This window comes from Rhinolophus ferrumequinum, chromosome 18 (assembly GCF_004115265.2).
Source record: "Rhinolophus ferrumequinum isolate MPI-CBG mRhiFer1 chromosome 18, mRhiFer1_v1.p, whole genome shotgun sequence".
Lineage (NCBI taxonomy): Eukaryota > Metazoa > Chordata > Mammalia > Chiroptera > Rhinolophidae > Rhinolophus > Rhinolophus ferrumequinum.
The window spans coordinates 54,308,894-54,334,732 of NC_046301.1; the positions used below are offsets into that span (position 1 = coordinate 54,308,894).

Genomic DNA, 25,839 nt, shown 5'->3' on the forward strand with positions numbered 1-25,839 from the left:
AGGTTTTTTTTTTTTATTTATTTTATTTAAATTAAAAGCCTAATTACTGGTATTTAACAACTTTATACTAATTCACCTTACAAAACTACTTGCTCATCAACACGGCTGACTCTCTCTTTACAGAGGTTATCCAATTGAATCTGCCTGAAGATCAGAAACTAAGCATTACAACAGCAACTGTGGGACAAAGTGCTGTTCTGAGTTGTGCCATTCAGGGAGCACTGAGACCTCCCATCATCTGGAAAAGGAACAATATTATTCTAAATAATTTAGATTTGGAAGACATCAATGTGAGTATATAAATAAACACTGCTTTATAATTTGTATGTTTCACATGACACATTCTAGACTGTGAAATCTGAGGAACTTAATGAATACTGGAAGTAGAGTAAAAGAGAATTATTGGAATGTCACCATATCCATTTTACTGACTGGGAGGTACACTATGGATCCTTTTAAATTATCCAAATCACTAGTGTAGACATGGTAAGCAGGTTATGTAGCACTGTGATGAGTATGAGATCACGCCAATTTAAACCACAAAGGTCAATCAGAATTTCTCTAATTACCAATAATTAATCTCGCATTTGCTGTTATGGTGGAGCAACAACACCTACAGCTTGTAAAGTGTTAAAGTGGATCAAGACAGTTTTTGCTTCAAATACATCATCATGTATGAGAAACAATAACTATTAATCAAATAAAAGGGTTATTTTTCTAGAATGAAGGTGACATTTCTACACTCCAGTTCACTTCCAGAAATTCAGAATCCTACTCAATTCAATAGGGTACAGCTCCAAAGGTGAAACAAAAACAGAACAAACTCCAAGGTACCCATCTGTTTCTAGCATGCTATCTGCTGAAAGTGAGCATCTAAAAGTCAACAGTATCCTAGACCGTGAAAAGAAGTAAAAATTTTATGGTGTGGGATACCTATGGAAATGAGGTGGGACAATCTGATGAGTTAGTGATTTGGGGGTTTTATACTATCTTTGCATATAAATTCTAATTATGTTTTATTACTCAAGAAAGCCATCACTTAGCCTCTTCTTCTTTGCTGATTATATCTCCTTATATCTTGTTTATTGTAATCAAATGATTCAACAACAAGAAGTTTGTTTTTATGTATTTATTCTTTTGATAAAATGTTTCTAAATTGGATTATATCTGAGAACTTTCCTCAGAGATGGAGGATAATGGTTAACTCTCTACGATATCACATGCATTGTGCCATACATAGAAAGCTATAATCTTAGGAGCATTCAAGGTTCGTTGAGAGGTATGATCCTAGACAAAATCATCTTGGGTTTGTCATATGGCTTGTTATGTCTACATTTCATCTTTTATTTTCTACCTCTATCCTTACTATCAAACTTTCCACTATTATTTTCAAGAAACTCATGTATTCTAGGATGCAATCATTTGAAAATCTCAAAATAAGCTCATTTCAGTTGCTTCAAAAGTAAAGAAGATGATGCTGTTCAGTATGTTCTGTGGACAACTTGCAGAGGTGGACCGTTCTTGTGCATGGAACTTATAAAGTATTTTCCTTACTTCCTAGTTATTGACTCAGTTCTAGAAACTTTAGATTTCTGGGGAAAAAAATGATTAGAGATTGGCAAGTTAGGTCTTCAAAATATATGTAAGTATTAGATGAATTCTGGAACCAATAAATTGATTTTTATTAGATGATGTTATTTTGAATACATTTCATAGAGTAGATAAATTTTGAGAATTTCAAAAACACTTTCAGTATCTAGAAAGTTTCAATTTCATTTTGACCCATATTTAATTAAGTTGAATAAGCATTCATAATCTATAGTGTACACATAACTACCAGGCTTGCAAATAAAATTGCAGAAAATATCCAAATATATCTTTGAAAGAAGGGATATTTTTTGCATTTCCCAATATACTCGTGGTGTTTCCATTTAAGTACCTAAATACATTTAATGCATGTAAATACATTAAATGCATTTACCAATATAGTTTAAATGTGAAATAAAACAGTTATAAAATATTGCTCATTATCTTTTGTTTTATACTTGCTCCTGCCCATGAAAAAAGCTCTGGAGTTGGTCAGCGTTCAACTTCAATAGGATTTTCAGTCGACTAGTCTAAATATGTTGTTTGAGCATCTTTCTTGGCTTCTCATTCCCCAAGGCTGACACTCTGCTCTCCTGGATAGTCTATGAACTTCCTAATGTCTTTATTGAATTCCTTTCCTGCCTGAAACTACCTAGAATGGAGTCTATTGTTTGCCACTGAGAATGTTGTCTCATTAATTTTTGGATCTAATATATTAAGATAAATCTATGATTATATCTTCTTAAAATGTATTTTTTGTTCTTAGATATGGATTTCTGATGTGTTGAAAGAGCAAGTTGATTTTACTGTAGGAAAATATATTCTCAGTTGGTTTATAAGCAAAGAAAACTTTCAAAAAGTTCAGATATAAATCAGTTGTTCTCCCTTATTATTACATTATCTATTTACACAAAAGTGGGTTTAATTTCCGTTAAATTATGTAAAGCCAAAATTATAAGTGCCTTTTGTGTCAAAGGGAATCAGTAACAATTAGCAATAGTTTTTTCTGGTTCTTTAACATATATAAGAAGATTGAGTATGTATTTACCTAGTCAATGCAGAATGTCTTCTGATTGCAAAAGGTTAAAATGATATAGATGTATTTTTTTAAATAGCATAACGATTCCTTATGTTTCATATTTACCTATTTCCACTCTGAAGTATGGAAGAAATTCTGTGAGTACACTTTTAATCCCCCTTTGATGCATTGCTAATATAATTTTACTTATTTAATAGGATAGATTCATATTAATACTAATCATTTCACTGCCTAATTATCTCATTAGCCCCAAGAACAATTCCATGAAGCAGGGAATCTTATCCTCTATTTACACATGTGGGGTTTTTTGCTAAGACAGTTTTTCACCCAAGGTCCATAAGCTAAAAAGTGTCACGCTGGGAATGTTTACATGGCCTGAATGACCATGAGCTTAACCTCTGGGTGGAAGTGAGATATTTTTAGTTTTTGGTGCCCTTTGGAAAATGTATCCCAAATAATTCTGGCCCCTACATATTACAAATAGATTTATATTCTCTTCTATTATATGTGTGACTGATTGATATCTAGTTGAGATGTTTGAAACCTTTCATTTTGCCCGTCTTCCATTTTGTACCAGATGAATAAAAGCGCATCACTGAACCACTGGAGAGAGTATAACACTTTCTCAGTTTGCAACATGAGCTGGGGTCATAGACTGTCGGGATTCCAATCAATATTCAGTGTCTTGGGAGTGATGTGCCCTCAAGCAAGTTATTTAACTTCCCTATGCCCCAGCTTCCTTATCTTCCATAGACGATAACAATAGAATAAACTCATTTTATATGAGAATTAATCAGGTAAAGCTTTTTAAAGCTGGATGGTAACAGTCTATGAGGCACGTTGTAAATGTTCAATCAAACTAGATTCTTTGATTTTCTCTCCTCTCCTTTCCTCATCCTCCCCCACTCCTCCTCCCCCCACTTCTCCCTCCTCTTCCACATCCTCTTTCTTCCACTTTCTTCTCCTTCTCTTTTTTCTCTTCATCCTATACAGGTTTCAAGGAGTACAAACACACTCAGCCTTCCTAAAACAATAGGAATCGAATGTTAAGATACATATAAGTAATAAGGAATATACATATAAACTCACTGGAAATGCCAGAACCAAATTTTATCTAATTATGACCACTGAAACTGGACGATTTTATTTTTTCCTGTCCTTTAGGAATCATGCTGACTTATCTCCCTTTTAGCAATCTTGTATGAACCCCTGCTCTAAAGATACGCTGTTAAACTTACTGAGCAACTACTACATATTCTTCTATTTTCCTTTTTATGTGTGTCCTCAATCCTCTTTCTGTCCAAATTCTTGAAAAAGATAATTGGCTTATTTTCATCATCCAGTTTGGGCAGAACTTGGCACAAACTACAATTCTGGTATTATTTTGACTGAGCCTGAGTCCTAATCCTGGTCTCATCAGCTATGACCAGAGGACACAGATGAGAAGGTATGAGGTATACAGCAGGAGTCTCCTATGGAACTTCCTTCTCGCCAGCTGCTCCGTGATTTGGAAGTCCCCTTTGCTAGGGAAGCTGAGTTAAGGGGAACAAGTCAAGCATAGAGACAAAGACATAGATTTGAGAGAAATGTCAGGAGAGAATAGAATTGATTGATTGAATAGGAGTGGCAGTCAGGAATGAAGGAATGAGAGGAGTTGAAATATAGCACTATTTTTATTTTATCTTATTACATTTATTGGGGTGACACTTGTTATATAAAATTATATAGGTTTCAAATGTACAATGCTATAATAATTCTATAGAATATTGCGTTGTATATTCACCACCCAAAGTCAAATCTCCTTCCATCATCATGTATTTGACGGCCTTTACCCTTTTCTACCCCCGCCACTCCCTACTTTAGATGGGCTCTCTTTACCAAGAAAATTTTCAGTAAGCTGTTGGATAGCAGAGGTTTTGTTTTGTTTTGTTTTCCTTTGTTGGTTTTTACCTGAGAGAGATTAGGTCTAAAAATCCAGGCCATCATTGTGTGTATCTTATTTACAATATGTGTTGTTTTTCACCAATTACTAAGCTATATTATAATCTGGTCTTTATTCAACATTAAAATCAAATGAATCATACTAACCTAGATTTCAATTCTAGTTTGTATGACCTATTAGTGATGTAATCACAATAAATTGATTGAAAAAATGTAAGGTTCAGTCTCTTCATCTATGAAGTATTGATTATCATAAAATTCAATGATACATACCAAATTTCAAGAAAATGTGATTTTTTTTACCACTATCAATATGGCATTGTTGCTTAATTCAATATGGCATTGTTGATCATGTTTAATAACAGAGGTAAAGCCCCATGAAAATATTATGTCTTTGAAAGTAATCTGATATAATATTTACTAGTATGACTTTCCACAGCTTTACAGGTAAACCTGCTAGATAAAATATAGAAAACTCTCAGGTAATTTTGAATTTCAGATATACAAGAATTTTTTTTTTACTATAAATATGTACCAAATGTTGCATGAGATGTACTTATTCTAAAATTATTCTTGTTTATCTGAAATTCACCTTTAATTAGGTGTCATATAGTATTTGCTAAGTCTGGCTGTCTATTTACATGACCCTCAAATTTGTTTGACTACTGAATTAAGCCACTTATCTACAAATGACACTATGGCTTGTGTCTCTGGGATAAAAAGTTCAATATGGTCATGTGAATTTAATCCATTGGCTTTATGAATTCCTATTGTTTTCTCATTTTTAGTATTTGTTCTGTGATTTTTGTTTTTTACATCTTTAATCTGCATTAGCCGTGTGTCCAGTACTGAGTAGAAGAGACTGGAAAAAGGTAGTGGATTAAATAAATGCACAGGAGTTTATTCTTTCATAAAATATATACTGTCTACAGCTGGCATGATTGTTCCACAAAGCATCTGGAACTCAATGTCTTATCTTCTTTCTGACATTCCAAGAGGATAGCTTTCATCTTCAAGGTCATCTCAGGGTTCAAGAGGGCTGTTGGAACTCCAGCCACCAATCTATATTCCGTCCATCTATAATCCAGGGCCACAGCAGTGCAAAGCAGGTGAAAGAGAACTAGCACTTATTCCTGGAAATACCACAACTATTTATGGGTCACTGATGTATAATAACTGCAATAGCTATACTAGAGAGGTCGGTAAATACAATTGTTTAGGTAGGCATACTGCTCAGCCTTCTGTCACAAAGGAGGAACCACAGAGAGCAGTCTCTACCTCCCTATTCAAATCCATCCAAGGGGATCTAAAATGTTCTACTTTAAATCTTGTTTTTGTTTTTCTGCATTGATTGAATATGATTATTCCTCTGAATTCAAATCTAAGAAATTCTACATACCATTTTTGTCCCTTCTGTAGTTATGTGAGCTTTCAGTTTATTTCTTTGATTGTTTTATTTTGCTTTTATAGGCTTTTCCTTAAATATTCCCCTATTTTTTTTTCTTTTTGCATTCAGTCTGATGAGTTTTCTTTCTGATCATTCTTAAGATAGTCCTAACCCTGCAATTTTATGAAGTAATTCTCACAATGTGCAGTTGAGCTCCAAGTAAAGCATAGCCTTCTGTTGGTTAAAAAAAAAATACAATAAAACAATTGAAATGATTATTTTAATTCAAATTGGAATCCTATTGCACGTGTGGCAGCTTGCCATATTACTAGGTATTTTTAAATGCTAGATTTTCTGGTACATAGCAGGTAAAACTAACACTGGGAGATAACATTCAAAGCATGCTAAAAGTGTCCTTATATGTCTGGATTTTTAAAGCCATTAAGTGCTTAATAAAGAATATTGTACCTTATTCTGATAAAAAAAAGTTTCAGATTGTGTACTGTACTTCAAATTTAGAAGTAATATTCTCCAAGTCATATGTTAGTTCCCAGAGACTGAAAGGAGTGATTTTCGGAGTAAAGAATTCTGACTTTGTTACTCAATTTTAACATTTAAATCAGTGAGAAAATACAAATTTTTTTTCTTAAATGTATAGATTTTAAAGTTCTCATATGTATAAAAAGGGCATTCTACCCTTGAAGTTATTTATTGGTAGCAGAGCCCACATTATTTATCACCAGTAAAAATAATTTAATTAGCAAGATTTCATTTTAACTTTTTGGAAACCTGCGGTGTTGTCTTTTAATATGAAACATATTAAAAATATGCCATCAAAACTAGTTATTAAAAAGAAAGCTATTGACTTTTTCCTTCTCTAGAAAATAATAATAATTTTAAAAAATCAATTTCTTGTTTCACTCAACTGAAAATGTGGACATTTAAATTTTGTAATATAACACATCATTTGCCATGTAATTTTTATCACTGATTCATTTTTAATATAAGCCAGAGGCCTTTGTGGCTCTTCAAATCCAAGTAGAATCAGAGAATATTTATGAGTCAAATCTTCCAAGCCAAATAAAGCAGGGAGCATTGTCATGACCTAGGATGTTAAATTTCTCTCACAAGTATAAAACATGCAACATGAATTCATTTTCCATATAAATATATGTTATACAGTTTTAATACTAAATGTTAAATTGGTGAAATTGCAGGTGATCATAAATATCGCCTAAAAGTGTGCTGCTTTAAAACAAATTATTCCTAAATTACTTTTTTCTGCTGCTATAATAGAGTATTGTGTATTATAATTTACTTCTGAAAGTCCTAAAATCAGTAATTTTAAAAATGTTTTAAATGTCTTTAACCATATTCTTTTGGAACTTATTCTTCAATTAGCACTATAAAAAAATGAAATGTCCATGTGTGATTGACTGAATGGAAGAAATATCTGTATGTTGGTTTGTTGAGTACCTAATTTATTTATTTATTTTTAAATTTTATGTTGAGTTTTCAAAATTATGAAAGATCATGTTGTTTAAGAAAGTTTATGGAAAATACTAATATGGGAGCATGACTTCTTTATGGCATGTTTTTTTTTTTTTTTTCAGTAAGAACCTTGGCTAAGTAACTGTATAGATTCCTAAATAGATGAAGCATTTTTTTTCATTATTATGTCTCTGAGCCCATAACTTCAGTTATAATATTTAAACTGGTTCATTCCAAATGATACTTCTACCTGAAATTTCTCTTCTCAGTACCATTATTTCAATTGAATGTGCAAATTTCAAAGCAATACCTTTATCCCCAAACCTACAACGTTTACTCTAGGTACACATAGCCAGAAAACTGGGTTCTGCTTGAGTTCTCTCCCAATTTTTCCCTCAAGTATAATCTGTCACATCTTTGTGAATTCAACTTTTTTATGTATCTTAAATCCACTCTGTCATCTCATTTCCACTATGACTGCCTTGGTTTAAGCTCTTATCATGTCTCACCTTCAAATTGCATCCTCACCTACTGAGATCGCCCCTTCACTTGAATCCTGCGCTTCTTATCACAGCCAGAGGAATCTTCATAAATTTACATCTGACCACTTTGCTTTCCTCTTTAAAACCCTTTAATGGCTTCTTGTAGCTTTCAGGGGGGAAAAAAATTACAATCATTTAGCTTGTTCTAGAAAGCCTGTGTCTCTATTAAATCCTCCTACTATTCACACATATTCACTCTTTGGTACAGCCTCTCCAAAACACTAGGAAAACCTTCCATTGTCCCATTCGTCTCCCTAAATCCAGTGTATCCTTTAACAACAGTCAGATGCTTCTTATGCCTATGCTTGTCCTTTTAAAAGTTCCTTGTTCAGTAACTACAGTACTGTTGCATCATAATCAAACTGAGAATAGTCTTTCTTGCCTTTCTTCTATGGACTAAAATCTCTGAGCAAAAGGACCTTTACCTGTACAATTTTGTGTTATGATGTTAGCGCTGTACTGACATAGAGGAGATACTCAATTAATTTTTAAATGCACAAATAACAAATGGCATAGTGATATTTCTTGTATTTTCAATTATGCGTTACTGTAATCTCTCTTTATTTGCAGGTGATACATTCCATGACCCCCAGTGGATAACTGACACCATAGATAGTACCAAACCCTATGTATACTATGTATTTTCCTATATGTACATACCTATAATAACGTTTAATTTATAAATTAGTCACAAAAAGAGATTAACAACATAACTAATAATAACACAGAACAATTATAACAATATACTGCAATAAAGGTTATGTGAATGTAGTCTCTCTTTCTGCCAAAATATCTTGTGCTGTACTCCTCTTTTCAGGGAAAGGAAGCACTTCACGTCTTCTCGTTGGCATATCTGAATTGCCAGAATTACTACTCTTGTGTTTTGGGGCCATTCTGAAGTAAAATAAGTGTTACTTGAACACCAGCGCTGCAATACCTTGACAGTCAATCTGATAACCAAGACAGCTACTAAATGACTAATGGGCAAGTAGTATATACAGTGTGGACACAGGGATGATTCACCTCCTATGCAGGATGAAGTGGGAAGGCATGCGATTTTATCGCGCTACTCAGACAGCATGCAATTTAAAACGTATGAATGGTTTATTCCTTGAATTTTCCACTTAATATTTTTGGACCACTGTTGACAGTGGGTAACTGAAACTGCAGAAGTAAAACCGCGGATAAGCGGGGCTACTACTATATTGGGTTTATCTATGGACTTTATTTTTAATACCTTGCTAGGAATTTTATTTACTTCCTGTAGCCACATGCAGGATTATAAATCAACTAATGTTTATTGGCAATCAATCACTGAAGACTAGTACAGCTCAACAATTTCTGGATTCAATTTCTTTAATACCATTTCTCATTAAGCATATTGATTTTTTTACTACAGCTTCAATTTAATCTCCTATCATATGCATTAGGGATGGGGGAACAAGAAAAAGATGAGGAGAAACACATATTTGGCCATTGTTTAATCTTCATGTATTCAACAAATATTGATCTAACTGCTATGCTTTTTCAAGCACTCAGCTAAATGCTGAGGATATACTTATGAGAGACATCACTCCAGTCTTCAAAATCTCAGAGATTGAAGGAATCAAAAAAGAATATAAGCACATTATGTGTAATAATACAATATTAAACTGTTTCGTAAATGCATGCATCTATATGCAAATACATGAAGTATAGGAAAGGAAAGCTGATTTATTTAAGTTTTCAGAATTATAGAAAATGTTTAAGACAACACCAGTCTTGCGATTTAGATGATAGCTAGATGAAGAAGTAGTAAATAGATATTCTTGGGAAACACATTGAGATAGCATGGTTCATTCAGTGAAGTGAAATTTCCCTGTTTTGTCTAAGAGTAAGCGAAGACAGGAGATTTATAAAGCCCTTGAATATATTATATAAAACCTGCTTTTTGCCTTGGATTATAGAGCTGTATGTTTACAGTTATAGCACATAACACAATGATAATATTTGATGAATACTTACTATTTACCAATCATTGTAATTTGTCATTTTTAAAAAAGTAAATTAACTCATTTATTTCTCAACACAAGATCCATATAAATGAACACATCTATACCCATACACAAGATAATGCTTAAGTTGATTTTTAACTGCAGAATTTCAATAGCAATTTTGGTTTTCTTTATAGTTTATCATACTACAGTCACTTTGGTCCATATGTGCAGATAGAACTTTAATTGAAACAAATAACACATCTATAACATTTTAAGCAACTTTTCAGTTCCATAGCAAAGGAGAATAGCAAGCACCATTGGCATGGTATATAGCTTTGCCAATTGCTCTTACAAACACCTTGAATTACATACTATTTCTTTCACAGGAGCTTTTCCATTGCCCTCTAATTATAGTTAACTTCTTTCTAACCTTTAAAGTAATCGCCCAGCTTGTGAGAGACATAGCCACTACAAAATTTATTTTTTAAAAAAAAACAAAGGCAAATTATAGTGGGACAATTGCTTCTATATACTAACAATCATAGGGTATAAAATCAAAACATTCTTGCATAATTAAAGTCATGATAGATGGAGCATTTTTAATATAAAGACCACCAATCACTATTAGTAATTGTTAATTCTTATTTGCCTATCTTTCGGCTTTGGTGTAAAAAGCAAAATTTATAGTTTGATCTAAAATTTAACAAAAACAATATCATAGATTTTGTTTTGTTTTGTTTTGTAACAATATCCATATAAGCTATTAACACTATACTTCTGAGTTCTCAGTATTTTAGAGACGTTTCAGAAGGCTGTTAGAGTTGATAAGCAAAGAGAAAAGTTGTAAAATATCCAATTTTATTTTCCCTTCAGGGATTTGTTATTTATTTCTGTTCAATTAGCAGGGTTTTGGCAGAGGGTGGAGACTTGTCACATATTTTTCTTCCTAACCAGCATACACTATTAAAATTAGACAAGGAAATAAAAGCACTATTTATAAAGAAGACTTACTTTTTTTTTCACTCAAGGAACTTGATGCAGAGGTGTGTGAAGTCAAAGTTATATTACTGAAGCATGGTAGTCAACAATTGCTTATAAATTTCTGTTCTTCCTCTTGAAAATTATATTTATGATATTGTAGATAACTAGTAAATATTCTCAAATTTATGTAACCAATGTTCAAATACTGAACTGACATATACTGGCATTATCATGATTCATAAAACCTTTCAATGGGAAAAATGCATTGTGATTTTATAACTTTTTCCTAAAAATAATAAAGCAGCTATTATCCTTAGGGAAGATATTAATCCCTCTCTTATTTTGTTAATTTCTGTTCCACCATGGCACTTTTAAGTGTAATGATTTAACTTGAATATGCTTCTTCAATAATTTATCAATGATTGTTTACAAAGAATCAACAAATATGTATGAAATTATAGTAGAGGAGATATTTTATAATCTATGAATCTAAAAGGTATGTATGTAAGATTTGTTTTAATTTGTAGCAAGGAAAATTGTGGCATCAAAAATAAAGACAGGTGTACCTTTCAAAGTCATACTGGAGTTTGGTCTAACACACGCCACTCATTAAGGTCAGACTCTGTGAACATGCATGCTAACTTGAAGATATGTTGTGCAAAAAACATGTGAGGTCTGACAAGTTCATGAACTTGTAATGATGTTGCTAATCTATTTGATATCAGAGGGATTATTCATTATGAATTTGTACCAACTGGACAAACAGTTAACCAAGTTTGCTATTTGTAAGTGCTGAAAAGGCTGCATGAAAAAGTTAGACAACCTGAACTTTTTGCCAACAATTCATGGCTCTTGCATCACGACAATGCACCAGCTCACATGGCACTGTCTGTGAGGGAGTTTTTAGCCAGTAAACAAATAACCATTTTAGAACACCCTTCCTACTCACCTGATCCGGCCCCCAGTGACCCAACGATAAAGGAAATATTGAAAGGAAGATATTTTGATGACATTCAGGACATCAAGGGTAATACAGTGACAGCTCTGATGGCCATTCCAGAAAAACAATTCCAAAATTGCTTTGAAGAGTGGACTAGGCACTGGCATCAGTGCATAGCTTCCCAAGGGGTGGCCTTCAAAGGTGACCATAGTGATATTCAGCAGTGAGGTATGTAGCACTTTTTCTAGGATGAATTCACAAACTTAATTGTCAGACCTCGTATAAATCATTTGTGTTCTATAGAAAAGATAACTCCAAAATAATAGTTTTGTTGCCCTGTAGGGCATTAACCACTTTTGTGTTTAACTTCAACTTACTTCAGTATGCCTTTCCTAAATTATATAAATCTCTGCTCCTCAAATGAACTCTGAAGTAGTTTTATCATTTCCCTGGTCTTTATTAATGAGATAAATAAATCTGTGTCTTATGTTCATTTTAAATTTGTATGAGAATTGTGTCTTAAGTTGTTCAAAATTATGCTTTAGCAATGTTTTTAAGCTCCATACATCTATAGCTCCTATACCCTCGATCCACCATGATATTTTCATAAGATGTGCTTTTTACTCCCACAATTTAATTGAATAAAAGAAGCAGCTATTAGTTATACAATTCAGCGATAAAATTTGGCATTAGGAACAGCTTTTTTTGTGGAGTAGGTAAGGAAGAACCTTAAATGTGTCTACTGTTTTAAGATATTTAAACACCTTAACATAATTCCTGGCCTAACAGAGACATGTACCCATGGAACACCTCAGTCATTGTTCTGTCATATTCTAAGTGACTGGTTGCTGGCAAGACATGAAATCCCTCTAAATCACAATCTTATTTGTAAGGAAAATAAAAGACATCCCACCAACTTACTAAACAGATCTGTGAAAAAAAATAATATTAAGTGAAACATACATCTTTAGACTAACACTACATATGAGTAAAGAATAAACATGTAATACTTAATTCTCCTTCCCTGACAGGAACATTTACTCTATTTCTTTTGTCCTCAGTTAAATTTGCTTGTTTGTTTGCTTATAAGATTTTATCCTTTTATATTAGAATATTTTATTTTATCAAAGGACTGAAAAGTCAACTTTTAAATAAATGAGAAAAAGTACAGAAAACTCTAATGAATACTTCATACGAACATGTAATATTCACCTTCGAACTGAAAAATAAAGAAATAATTGATAAGAAATTGATTTTTAATATCTCAGACTCTTAAAATTACATAAAATACGTTTTACCTGTTACAAATTCAGAGTAAAATGTAAAAGCTGTAATCTATAGAAGAATAGTCAAAAGAATACAATTATGTTAACAGAAAGGTATATGTAGTCATGTAATTTACGGAGAAAAAATGTTTTTAAATGACATACAGTTTGAGGGCTTTAAAAAGTACACACTAATATCTAAATATTCCATTACCACACGTTTACTTCAATCTATTTCCCTAAAAAAAAAAAAAAGAAAAGAAAAGAAAAAGAAAAATGTTACCCCTGTGCAATGTAATGTCAATAAATTGAAAAGTATTGTGTTTGTTGAAGTTGGAGTTGAACTTGCCACACACTAAAAAAAACCTTATATAAGCCACCTGAAACTTCAGTGTATTTCTAAATTGGAGGTAACTTTAAAGGAAAAGCAGGAGGACAGAATAAAACAAGGATATTTGAGTTTCCACTAAATAATATTTTTTATTTTATTTTAAGATCTTTCTTCTTTTGCTTTTTTTTTATTTATTGGGGTGACAATTGATAGTAAAATTATATACATTTCAGTTGTACAATTCTGTATTACATCATCTATAAATCCCATTGTGTGTTCACCACCCAGAGTCAGTTCTCCTTTCATCACCATATATTTGATCCCCTTTACCCTCATCTCCCACCACCCACCCCCCTTACCCTCTGGTAACCACTGAACTATTGTCTGTGTCTATGAGTTTTTGTTTCTCATTTGTTTGTCTTGTTCTTTTGTTGTTTTTGGTTTATATACCACATATCAGTGAAATCATATGGTTCTCTGCTTTTTCTGTCTGACTTATTTCGCTTAGCGTTATACTCTCAAGATCCATCCATGTTGTCACCAATGTTCCTATATCATCTTTTCTTATCGCCAAATAGTAATCCATTGTGTATATATACCACAACTTCTTTATCCATTCATCTATCGAAGGACATTTTGGTTGTTTCCATGTCTTGGCCACCATAAGCAAAGCTGCAGTGAACATTGGAGCACACGTGTCTTTATGGATAAATGTTTTCAGATTTTTTGGGTAGATACCCAGGAGAGGGATTGCTGGGTCATATGGTAATTCTATTCGTCATTTTTTGAGGAACCTCCACACTGCCTTCCATAATGGCTGCACCAGTCTGCATTCCCACCAACAGTGTATGAGGGTTCCTTTTTCTCCACAGCCTCTCCAACACTTGTTACTATTTGTCTTGTTGATGACTGGGGTGAGGTGATATCTCATTGTGGTTTTTATTTGCATTTCTCTGATGATTAGTGATTTTGAGAATTTTTTCATATGTCTATTTGCCATTTGTATGTCCTCTTTGGACAAATGTTTCTTCAGGTCCTCTGCCCATTTTTCAATTGGGTTATTTGTTTTTTTGTTGTTGAGTTTCATGAGTTCCTTGTATATTTTGAATATTAGCCCCTTATCAGAGGCACTGTTTGAAAAAATATTCTTCCATTCAGTTCGTTGCCTCTTTATTTTGTCGATGGTTTCTTTTGCTGTGTAGAAACTTTTAAGTTTCATATACTCCCATTTGTTTATTTCAGCTTTTACTTCCATTGCCTTTGGAGTCAAATTCATAAAATGTTCTTTGAACCCAAGGTCCATAAGTTAAGTACCTATGTTTTCTTCTATGCAGCTTATTGTTTCAGGTCTTATGCTTAAGTCTTTGATTCATTTTGAATTAATTTTGGTACATGGTGACAGTAGTCCAGTTTCATTCTTTTGCCCGTGGTTATCCAATTCACCCAGCACCATTTATTGAAGAGGCTGTCTTTCCTCCATTGTATGTTTTTAGCTTCTTTGTCAAAAATTGTCCATATTTATGTGGTTTTATTTCTGGGTTCTCAATTCTATTCCATTGGTCTATGTGTCTGTTTTTCTGCCAATACCATGCTGTTTTGATTATTGTAGCCCTTAGTACAAGCTAACGTCAGGGAGTGTGATACCTCCAGTATTGTTCTTTTTTCTTAAGATTGCTTTGGCTATTCGGGGTCTTTTGTGGTTCCAAAAATATCTCATGATTTTTTGTTCTATTTCTTTAAAAAATGCCATTGGAATTTTGATGGGGATTGCATTAAATCTGTATATTGCTTTGGGTAATATGGCCATTTTAACTATGTTGATTCTTCCAATCCATGAGCACGGAATGTCTTTCCATTTCTTTGTGTCTTCTTCAATTTCTTTCAAAAATGTCTTAGAGTTTTCAGCATATAGGTCTTTCACATCCTTGGTTAAGTTTATTCCTCGGTATTTTATGCTTTTTGCTGCAATTGCAAAAGGAATTGTTTTTTGTATTTCTTTTTCTGAGATTTCATTGTTAGTATATAGGAATGCAATGGACTTTTGTACGTTGATTTTGTAGCCAGCAACTTTACTGTATTCATTGATTGTTTCTAATAGCTTTTTGGTGGAGTCTTTAGGGTTTTCTATATATAGCATCATGTCATCTGCAAAGAGTGATAATTTAACTTCTTCATTCCCAATGTGGATGCCTTTTATTTCTTTTTCTTGTCTGATTGCTCTGGCAAGGACTTCCAACACTCTGTTGAAAAGCAGAGGTGATAGGGGACAGTCTTGTCGTGTTCCTGAACGTAGAGCAAAGGGCTTCAGTTTTTCACCATTAATTATGAGATTACCTGAGGGCTTGTCATATATGGCCTTTATTATGTTAAGGTATTTTCCTTCTATACCTATTTTATTAAGTGTTTTAATCGTAAATGGATGTTGTATCTTGTCAAATGCTGTTTCTCCATCAATTGATATAATCATATGATTTTTGTCCTTTATTTTGTTTATGTGATGAATCACATTGATGGATTTATGGATGTTGAACTATCCTTGTGCCCTGGGGATGAACCCTACTTGGTCGTGATGAATAATCTTTTTAATGCGTTGTTGTATTCGATTTGCTAGAATTTTGTTTAGGATTTTTGCATCTGTATTCATCAGAGATATTGGTCTGTAGTTTTCTTTTTTTATATTGTGCTTACCAGGTTTTGGTATCTAGGTAATGTTGTCCTCATAAAATGAGTTAGGGAGTACTGTCTCTTCTTCAGTTTTTTGGAAGAGTTTGAGCAGGATTGATATTAGATCCTCTTTGAAGGTTTGGTAGAATTCACTAGTGAAGCCATCTGGTCCCGGACTTTTGCTTTTGGGAAGGTTTTGGATGACTGATTCAATTTCGTTACTGGTGATCGGTCTGTTTAGATTTTCCAGTTCTTCATGGTTCAGCCTCGGAAGGCTATATGTGTCTAAGAACTTGTCCATTTCTTCTAGGTTATTGAATTTGGTGGCATATAGTCCTTCATAGTATTCTTGGATGATCCTTTGTATTTCTGTGGTGTCCGTGATAACTCCCGTTTTTCATTTCTGATTTTGTTAATTAGTGTCTTCTCTCTTTTTATCTTAGTGAGTCTAGCCAAGGGTTTGTCAATTTTGTTAATCTTTTCAAAGAACCAGCTCTTTGTCACATTAATTGTTTCTATTGTCTTGTTGTTCTCTATTTCATTTAGCACTGCTCTGATTTTTGTTATTTGCTTTCTTCTGCTGACCTTGTTCTTCTTTTTCTAGTTCTTTAAGGTGTAACATAAGGTTATTTATTTGGGATTTTTCTTGTTTCTTGAGATAGGCCTGTAATGATATAAATTTCCCTCTTAAAACTGCTTTCGCTGCATCCCAAAAATTTTGGGAGAATGTATTTTCATTGTCATTTGTTTCTATGTATCTTTTGTTCTCTCCTCTAATTTCTTCTTTGACCCAGTCGTTCTTTAAAATCACGTTGTTTAATTTCCATGTATTTGTGTTTTTTCCTGCTTTCTTTTTGCAGTTGATATCCAATTTCAAAGCCTTGTGATCAGAGAATATGCTTGGTATGATTTCAATCTTCCTAAATTTGCTGAGGCAGATTTTATGTCCCAATATATGGTCTATCCTTGAGAATGTTCCATGTACACTAGAAAAGAATGTATAGTCTGATATTTTAGGATGAAATGCTCTATATATGTCAATTATGTCCATTTCATCTAATGTGTCATTTAGGGCTGCTATTTCGTTATTTATTTTCTGTTTGGATGATCTACCCATAGCTGTCAGTGATGTATTTAGGTCCCCTAGTATAATTGTGTTTTGGTCAATTTCTCCCTTTAGTTCTGTTAGTAGTTGCTTGGTATATTTCAGTGCTCCCTGATCGGGGGCATAAATATTGATGACTGTTATGTCTTCTTGTTGTATAGTCCCCTTTACCATTATGAAATGTCCATCTTTGTCTCTTGTTATCTTTTTCACCCTGAAGTCTGTTTCATCTGATATCATTACAGCTACACCTGATTTTCTCTGGGTACCATTTGCTTGGAGTATCAATTTCTACCCTTTCACTTTGAGTCTATATTTGTCCTTGTAGCTGAGATGTGTCTCTTGGAGACAGCATATGGTTGGGTTTAGTTTTTTTATCCAATCTGCTACTCTGTGGCTTTTTATTGGTGTGTTCAGTCCATTTACATTTAGGGTGATTATTGATATGTGAGGATTTCCTGTCATTCTATCTTTAGTTTTCTGGTAAGGCTCTGTCTCCATTGGTTCTTTGCCTTTTTGTTGTTGTCTATTATTTCTGTGTGGTGGTATTCTCTGATGTTTCCCTCTGTTTCTTCTTTTAATACAGTATATATTTCAGTTCTGGATTTTTTTTGAGTGGTTACCCTTAAGTTTATGTAAAAGAAAGTTTGATATTTAGAGTATTCCATTTTCTTCAGCACGCTTACTTTCTCCATTCCCATATTCTGGTTCAGGCCTTTACTCTCACCATTTTTATTTTTGGTTACCACAAATTGTTCCTGTTGATGGTGGTCGAATAGCCTCCTTTAGTATTTCTTGTAGTGCAGGTCGTGTATTAGAAAATTCCCTCAGCTTCTATATATCTGGAAAGGTTTTTATTCCTCCTTCACATCTAGAGGATATCTTTGCTGGATATATTATTCTTGGTTCATAATTTCTCTCTTTCAATAGTTTGAATATTTGTTTCCACTCCCTCCTGGCTTGTAGAGTTTCTGCTGAAAAATCTGATGATAATCTAATGGGCTTTCCTTTGTAGGTTACCGTCTTCTTTTTCTTGGCTGCCTTGAGGATTCTTTCTTTGTCGTTGATTTTAGATAGCCTCAATACAGTGTGACTTGGAGAAAGCCTTTTGGGATTGAGGTAATTAGGTATTTTATTTGTTTCTTGGATTTGAGGGACCAGTTTTGTCAAGTTTGGGGAGTTCTCATCAACTATTTGTTTGAATATATTCTCTGTTCCCTTCTCTCTTTCTTCTCCTTCTGGTATGCCCATTATTCTTATATTGCTCTTTCTGATGAAGTCAGAAAGTTCTTGTAGATTTCTTTCATTTCTTTTAAATCTCAAGTCTCTTTTTTCTTCCATCCATGTAATTTCCAGGTTTCTATCTTCGATGTCACTGATTCTTTCCTCCATCTGGTCAACTCTACTACCTAAGCTGGCGATTTCATTCTTTTTTCTTTTAATTATTTTTTTTTAAATTTTTTAATTTTTTTTATTTCATTTTTTATTTTTTTATTTTTTTTTATTTTTCTTTTTTTTTCTTTTTTATTTATTTTTATTTTTTTAGCGATTTCATTCTTAATTTCTTCTATTGAGTTGTTAATCTCCAGAAATTCTATTTGGTTCTTGTTTAAAATTTCAATCTCTTTCGTAAAATGCTCATGTTGTTCTTTGATTGTGTTTCTGAGTTCATTTAACTGCCTTTCTGTGTTTTTTTACATCTTGTTGAATTTTTTCAGAACTGCAATCTTGAATTCTCTGTCATTTAAGTCACATATTTCCATATCTTTAAGTTCCTTTTCTGGAGACTTTTCATTTTCTTTCTGAGCTGTCTTGTTGCCTTGGTTATTCATGGCAATTACTGATTTATTATTTCTCTTCCTAGACATCTACAGAAGTGGCTTCTGCAACAGGTAGATAGGAAGAGGTCTTTGTTTTGTTTTCCAGTCTTTGTTGGTAGAATGTTTTATTTTCTTTCTGACTGCAGCCTTTTTTCTCTCTCACACGGTAGTGCTATGTTTTTTCTGCACTATTCCAGCTTCTCACACAATGGGGGGATTCCCTGGGAGATGGGTTTCTCCTCTGTTAATAGTTCGCCTGCATCACAGGGCACAGTGTCCGTGTGGGTATGCGGAGAGCTTTTGAACTTCCAAAGCTCTTCCTACACCAGATTCAGAGCCCGTATGTTTCAGCAGTTCTGTTTACTCCTGCAGGGATTTGCCCAGATAGGTGGGGCCGGGGCAGGGTGAGTTGTGAGAGGTGGCCCAGAGCAATGGCAGCAACCACCACCACAGCTGGTCCTGCTTCCATAGCTTCCTCCCCTTTGCTGGAACTAGTTGGGCTGTGAATCTGTGTCTGCGGTCCACAGTTCTCAGACTTGCAAATATTCTGTTCTTTCTATCTGATACTGCTACTGTTCTGCTTCTAGCACCAGGCAGGTGGGGCGGGGTGGGCTCTGGGAGGGTAGGGAGGGGGCGACTAGTCTCAGTGCCTAAGGCTTCCGTTCTCAGCTTGGCAGTGAGGGCTTAAACCCCATTTTCAGCCTTCTTCCCTCAGTCTTTGCTCTGAGGTCTCTGCCGTGAGCGTTGGGTTCAGCTGTGTTATATGCTGCCCCCTCAGCCCTGTGGGCCAAAAGCGGAGCCCTAGCATTCCGAGTTCTTCCCTTTCCCGCAGCTGCGTTAGGTCCAGGATGCAGCGAGCTCAGAGCAGTGAGCTTGGAGCAGCGAGGTAGGTCTGAGTCCTGCATCCCCTGGGCTCCGTCTCTGTGCTTCTCCCTTCCCACCTCCCCCACTCGTGTGATTCTCCCACCTTTAGGTGTATTCAGTAGTGGGCCTCTTCGTCTTGCCTGTCTGCTGTGCAGGGAGTCCTTTGTGGAGTTATAGTTGTTCGATTAGTTGTAAATTACAGAGGAGATTTATAGAGGCTCACCTCAGTCCGCCATTTGATGACGTCTCCTCACTAAATAATACTTTTGAGTTTCCACTAAATAATATTATTTAGCCCCCACTAAATAATATGCTGAAATTTAGTATTTATTTATTATTATTTTAGTTTCAGGTGTACCAAATTCTTATTGGTTTCGTTTAATTACCCAAATCATTTAGGCACCGGTTCAAAGTTGCAATTACACTTTTTAAATGAATACTTAAGAATACTTTCAAATTTTTTATTTGTTATTAGAGTTGTTTGGTCACAATGTTGTGGTAATTATGTATGCCAAAGGAGATTATGTGGTATTTTAATAGTCATATTGTTAAATAAATATAATAAGAACATCAAGTGCCAAATTAGTGTTATGGGTCACGTGGAGTAGTGATAGAAGAAAATATTATTAATTAGTGGACTCAAAAAATTAATGGGGAAGTTCAGACTTTTGCCTTCAAGAATAAGAAGGAATAAAAATAATTCTAAAGAAATATGTAGAAACTTTAATTGAAGGGCATTTTTATGAAGGCAGGAATATCGATAAATACTATTCAGGAGGCACAGAATCAACCACTTTCATTGCCATAGTGGCTCTTAGTATAGCTTAGTGGGGGATTACGTTTTCTTGAATATAAGTCAATACTGAAACATGCCTGGGTGCTTCTGATCAATTATTACATTGACCTGTAAGGAATTGATTGGCTTAAGTTTTTACTCATTTGTTTGTTATTGAGCAAAAATATGTTACAGAAATGTTGAAAATAGGCAGGATAACATTTTGGGTGAGATTCCTATGAAGAGAACAGATACAGATAGCAAGTAAGGATCTGTTTCTTTTACAAGTGAATATATAGCAACATTCTGTCAACATGTAATGGGGGAAAGCAGTAGAAAAAAAAGAAAGAAAAAAAAAAAACCTCAAAAACTTGGGTCCTAGTGACTCCAATAATAACATTTTTGGAAAAATGGAGGAATCATTGGAATATGGTTAACACATAAATATGTTGACTTTGAAGTTTTGAGTGACCCTCTATAGAGAATATGTGTTTGAAGACACAAGATTTATTATGCATATTTATAAAATCTTAACCTACCAAAGTGTAAAATGATTCAATATGTTCAATCACTGTTATTTACTGTTTTAAAGGTCATTCAACTTCCAAATTATGGCTATGATTTTGAGATTGCCATTGGTGAATGTCAGTTTTATCCTAAAAAACCCACTCATATTCTCTCATACTTATGATGAGAAAGGTATTGTTATCCCAGTTTTGCCAACAAGAAAGGCACAAAGATGGTAGATTACTTCAAGGGCTAAGCTGAGCTGGAGAGAGCTGAACTGCCAGGTAGCATAGTAACTGATTGACACAAGCCAAAATGAAGGTGATATATAAGCCTTTAGTCACTTAGTGAAAAAATATAAGCTAGTGGCTAAATTAGAGAAAGTGCTGACTCTCCCACTCTTCCATTTTTCCCCATGAAATGGCACCAGTCATGTGGATCAGGAGTCAGGTGGATCAATATAGAACCTTCTCACTGCCAAGAGGGGCTGAACAAAAGGTTCCTGCAGTTTATAGACCTGGGGGGAGAAAAGGAGGGAAGCACTAATTATGGAGTGAGAGCAGAAAAAAGTGTTTTCAAGTCCCTCCCCTGCCCCGCACCACACCTTTCCCCCATAAAGAGACCTCAGGAAAACCTGTGTCATAGATCCTGATGAAGACACCTCCTAATGGAGATGCAAGGGCTAGCAATATGGATAGCATGGCATCATGGCTGGCCAAGGAGTCCTGAGTCCTTGCCTGCTGCTCCTTTCAGAGATGGCAATGTGTCAGTTGTGCACTGAGTCTGGTGTTGGGAGGACAGCTTTCCCCTGTGATGTCTGCCAGGTTACGCTACAAGCTGCCTGTGGTCAGGCCTGACAGATCACACATAGGTTTTTGACCAGGAGCCAGACTCCTCAATAATTTGGGCACAAACTGATTCAAACCAAAACTTATACTTGTATGGCTAGGAAAAAACAAACAAACAAACAAACAAACAAACTCATTCTTTTTCTATTCAAGATGCTGATCTCATTTTAATCATTTGTAGTAAGTTACTATAACTTTGTTGATTTTCCTTTGCTGATTATACTCTCTTATAATTTTACTATTCCTTACTAATATAAGACATGTTTGAAATGGTCTTTATAACTTGGGATAGAAAACAGAGACGGAAATAGAGATGTAATCCCATAGGCCCCAAGGCCACTTGAAAAATGATAGAGGCAGAAACCAGCTGTGCTAGAAATCATATGTTAGACAGCCATAAGGTTTTGCTGCCTACATGTATCATAAAAATGACTGATCTCCAAAACTAAAACAAACTTAGATTTAACTAATGTTTCATTGATATAATTTCTTTCTACTTTGACTAACACAAATCTATATACATGTTTCCTTAGCTCTTTCACTAAACACTGAACTCTTTGCCTCACTGGCAGTATTTCTTAATTCACATTTGGTAACCATATAATGCATATCAAAATGATATTTGCATAGAAAATTCCCAATTAATGTTTTTGAGTTAAGTATGATAACCAATCAATAAAATAGACAGCTTTGTTGTTCCTGGAAATCAGTGACTCTGGTACATCCAGGCAGTAGAATAATGTGGCTATACATTAGGAGTCTGGATTTTGGCACTAGATATAACTAAGTGACAAATTGTGATTGAGGGCTTCATTTTGGCAAGGCCAATCTGATAGGAAGTCAAAAAGTATAAATTGCTAATTAGAAATGGAGGTTTCAGATTAAGATACATTATAAAATCCAAACTTAAATCGGTATTTAATGTTAAACTTAATGGACTAAAGTGATTTCAAATGTCTTTTTTTGGCATCTCTCTGCACATTAAAAGTAATATGGTTGTCATTTATCTTTGGTTAATCTGAGGAAGTAAAATAACTGTACTCTGATATTATGTTTTATATATTAATTTTTCTTTAGGCATAATTTTAAACATGGAGCTGCCATTGCTATCTTTCCTTTTAAGTAGTTTTTATCATTGTGATCATATTTCTACTTAGACTGTGACATTTATATTTTAAGAAGACCTATAAACTCATCAGGACCCATTGATATTGTAAATTAAATTTTTTTCTTGTTGTTTTGTTATTTTTTTCCTCAATTAAAATATTCTCCATAACGCAAGATATGGAAATTATTGATTTTAAATTGAATCTATGAATTAAAAATATATATACATTACAGGAATTGACATTTGTTGAGCACCTCTCATATGACAGTGCAAATGCCTTGTATTAAATTGTCTCATTCAATCAAGATAAAAATGTTCTCAGGAAAGGTGCTTTTCTCCCCATTTATGTAGGAGAAACTGAGGGTGAGATTAATTTAACCCAAATCATACAAAAGGAGTCAGAAGTCAAGTCAGAATTAAAAGCCAGATTTGTTGTCTCCTAAGTCATACCATTTTGTCTGTGTAGTTACATTTCCATTCATGTCTAATTCTTCGCTGCGTATTAGATTTGAATTAAAAATGAGTGATTTTGGCATATGTTGCCATCATAAAACTATTCCAAAGTATATACGTATATGATAGGGTCCACATAAATTCAAACTTTTCTTAATAATAATTTGTATTTCAGGTGTGAAGTGATATGCTTTTAAGTATATGTAATGAAATGGTGTGATTTCAGTTAATTTCACTTTAATATGTCAGAAAAAAATATTTGATAGTATCCAATGTTATCCCATGAGGAAACATCTGGTTGTATAATACTCATACCTAAGCACTAATATAATAGATATAAAAATATAGTGAATTAGCAAAAAAATAATTGCATATAATTAGTCATTAAGGTTTTTGAGTTTCTGTATTTTGCACAAAGCCACTTGAAGACAATCCATTTCCTAAAATCACTGTGAAATAGTGGTATTAAAAACTGGTAAACATAGAGAATGAGCAATTCATTAAGACTTTAGATTTGCATGTGATTAAAAAGCATTTTCTGAAAGCTATGATTTACATCTGATGAATATTTTATTGTTATTCTATTAGTGGAAAATATGACATGCTATTGACAGTCATGGAGGAGCTAGAATGGCAAACTGTGTTCCCTAAGGCAGCTTCAACTGCCCTGCTGTGCCGCTGGCCAGAGACGCCACACAGTTTGCATGTGATTCACTATAACACCTGCTTCTCTGTTTTTTCCAATCTAAACTGCATCTAATTTCTGCATAGGATTGAAACTAAAGTTTTATATACAACAAATATGTCCAGACTCAACAATATCTACAGAAGAGAACCTGATACAGATAAAAACATATGCACAAAGGTGAAAAAAAAAAGATTAGAAGAGAGGATATTTATTTTAATCTTGCCTAGTGTCATTTTTTCTTACTCTTAGATGCTTAGCTTACTACAGAGTAACAGATGACATTTTGTTTTCTCAAGCAGTGCAGAGTTTTCTATTTTGGAACAGAGGTCTATAAGCACCTTAATATAAGGAGCATATAAAACATAATTAACTTATGTTGAACAATGAAAGCTTTTTATGAGTTCATAGTTTAAAAAAATAATAGACACCTATTGTAGTAAATCTGTAGCTACATTTATCATATAAAGCAGTGTTTAATAAGTATCTATATATGAGAATGAAAAACAATACATTATATAATCATTAATTTGAAGAGCACGTAATTTTATGTGTTCTCTAATTATTTTTTAAATTATTACATCAGAAGATACCCTGAATTTCAATCTTTAAAACAAATTACATTGGTATATCTATGGACACATACAAGCAGAGAATAATGAAAATATCAAAATAAAAGTGCTTATCTCTGGATTTCAGAATTGGAAGTCATTTAGGCTTCTTCAAAAATTAGCATATATATGGTCCTATTAATATAAGAAAAAGAAAGAAAAAAAGCAAAATTAGTGCAGTAAACTATAGAGTAGAAGCTCATACTTCAATTTGCCAGACAAGGGAAATTCAAAATATGAATCGGGTAACTGCTGTTATTCTTTAATAATTGCTGAAAATGCATTTTCTTAATTGGTAATAGCTTTCTTATCTCTTGTGAGGAAGCATTCATTTCCCTCTATTGCCTTTGTCTTATATAAAATAGTACATAACCAGTATTGGAAATTTTCACTTCTGAGCATCCATCCATATATCTTTTTCATCACTTGCAATTTCTCTTATAAGTGAACATAATTGCCTAAGAACTTATATGAATTTAATTAAAGAGAAATAATAAATATTAAATATATAAGCATGTCCTTGGGAAGTTTACCATGTCAGATATCTCAAATACATTAAATTAAAGCTCTCTGAGCAAAGCATGTAAAATATTCTGCACAACTCAGTTCTTAATTAGACATTCCAGGTAATAAAGAAAAGTGGTATTCTTCTTTAATAGAAATAAACAGTATTTGTCATTGATTTGAAATATGCCAGAAATCAGTCATTTTAGGAAGGAAATACAATATCATGGTTTTATTATGTATCTTTCATAAACAATGTATCACTTAAAAAAAAAAAAGGAATGACTTGGTAAAAGCTGAACCTAAAACTAATTGAAAGTAAAATATTGTAAAAAATTATGTAGGGAATTATTTTATTGATAATGGAACTCTTCATTATAAAATTCTGACATATGGACTACATTTCACAAAAATA

The 25,839-nt window shown here is 33.6% G+C and overlaps 1 protein-coding gene across 1 annotated transcript in view; it reads left to right on the forward strand.

Annotated features, from left to right (window-relative positions):
• The window catches only part of FSTL5 (follistatin like 5), a 631,294-nt gene that overhangs the window by 417,190 nt on the left and 188,265 nt on the right, over nucleotides 1-25,839 (forward strand). Inside the window, exon 7 of the mRNA XM_033135298.1 lies at nucleotides 124-290. Within this exon, the coding sequence (XP_032991189.1) occupies nucleotides 124-290 (167 nt within the window). The remainder of the gene's footprint in view (nucleotides 1-123; nucleotides 291-25,839) is intronic.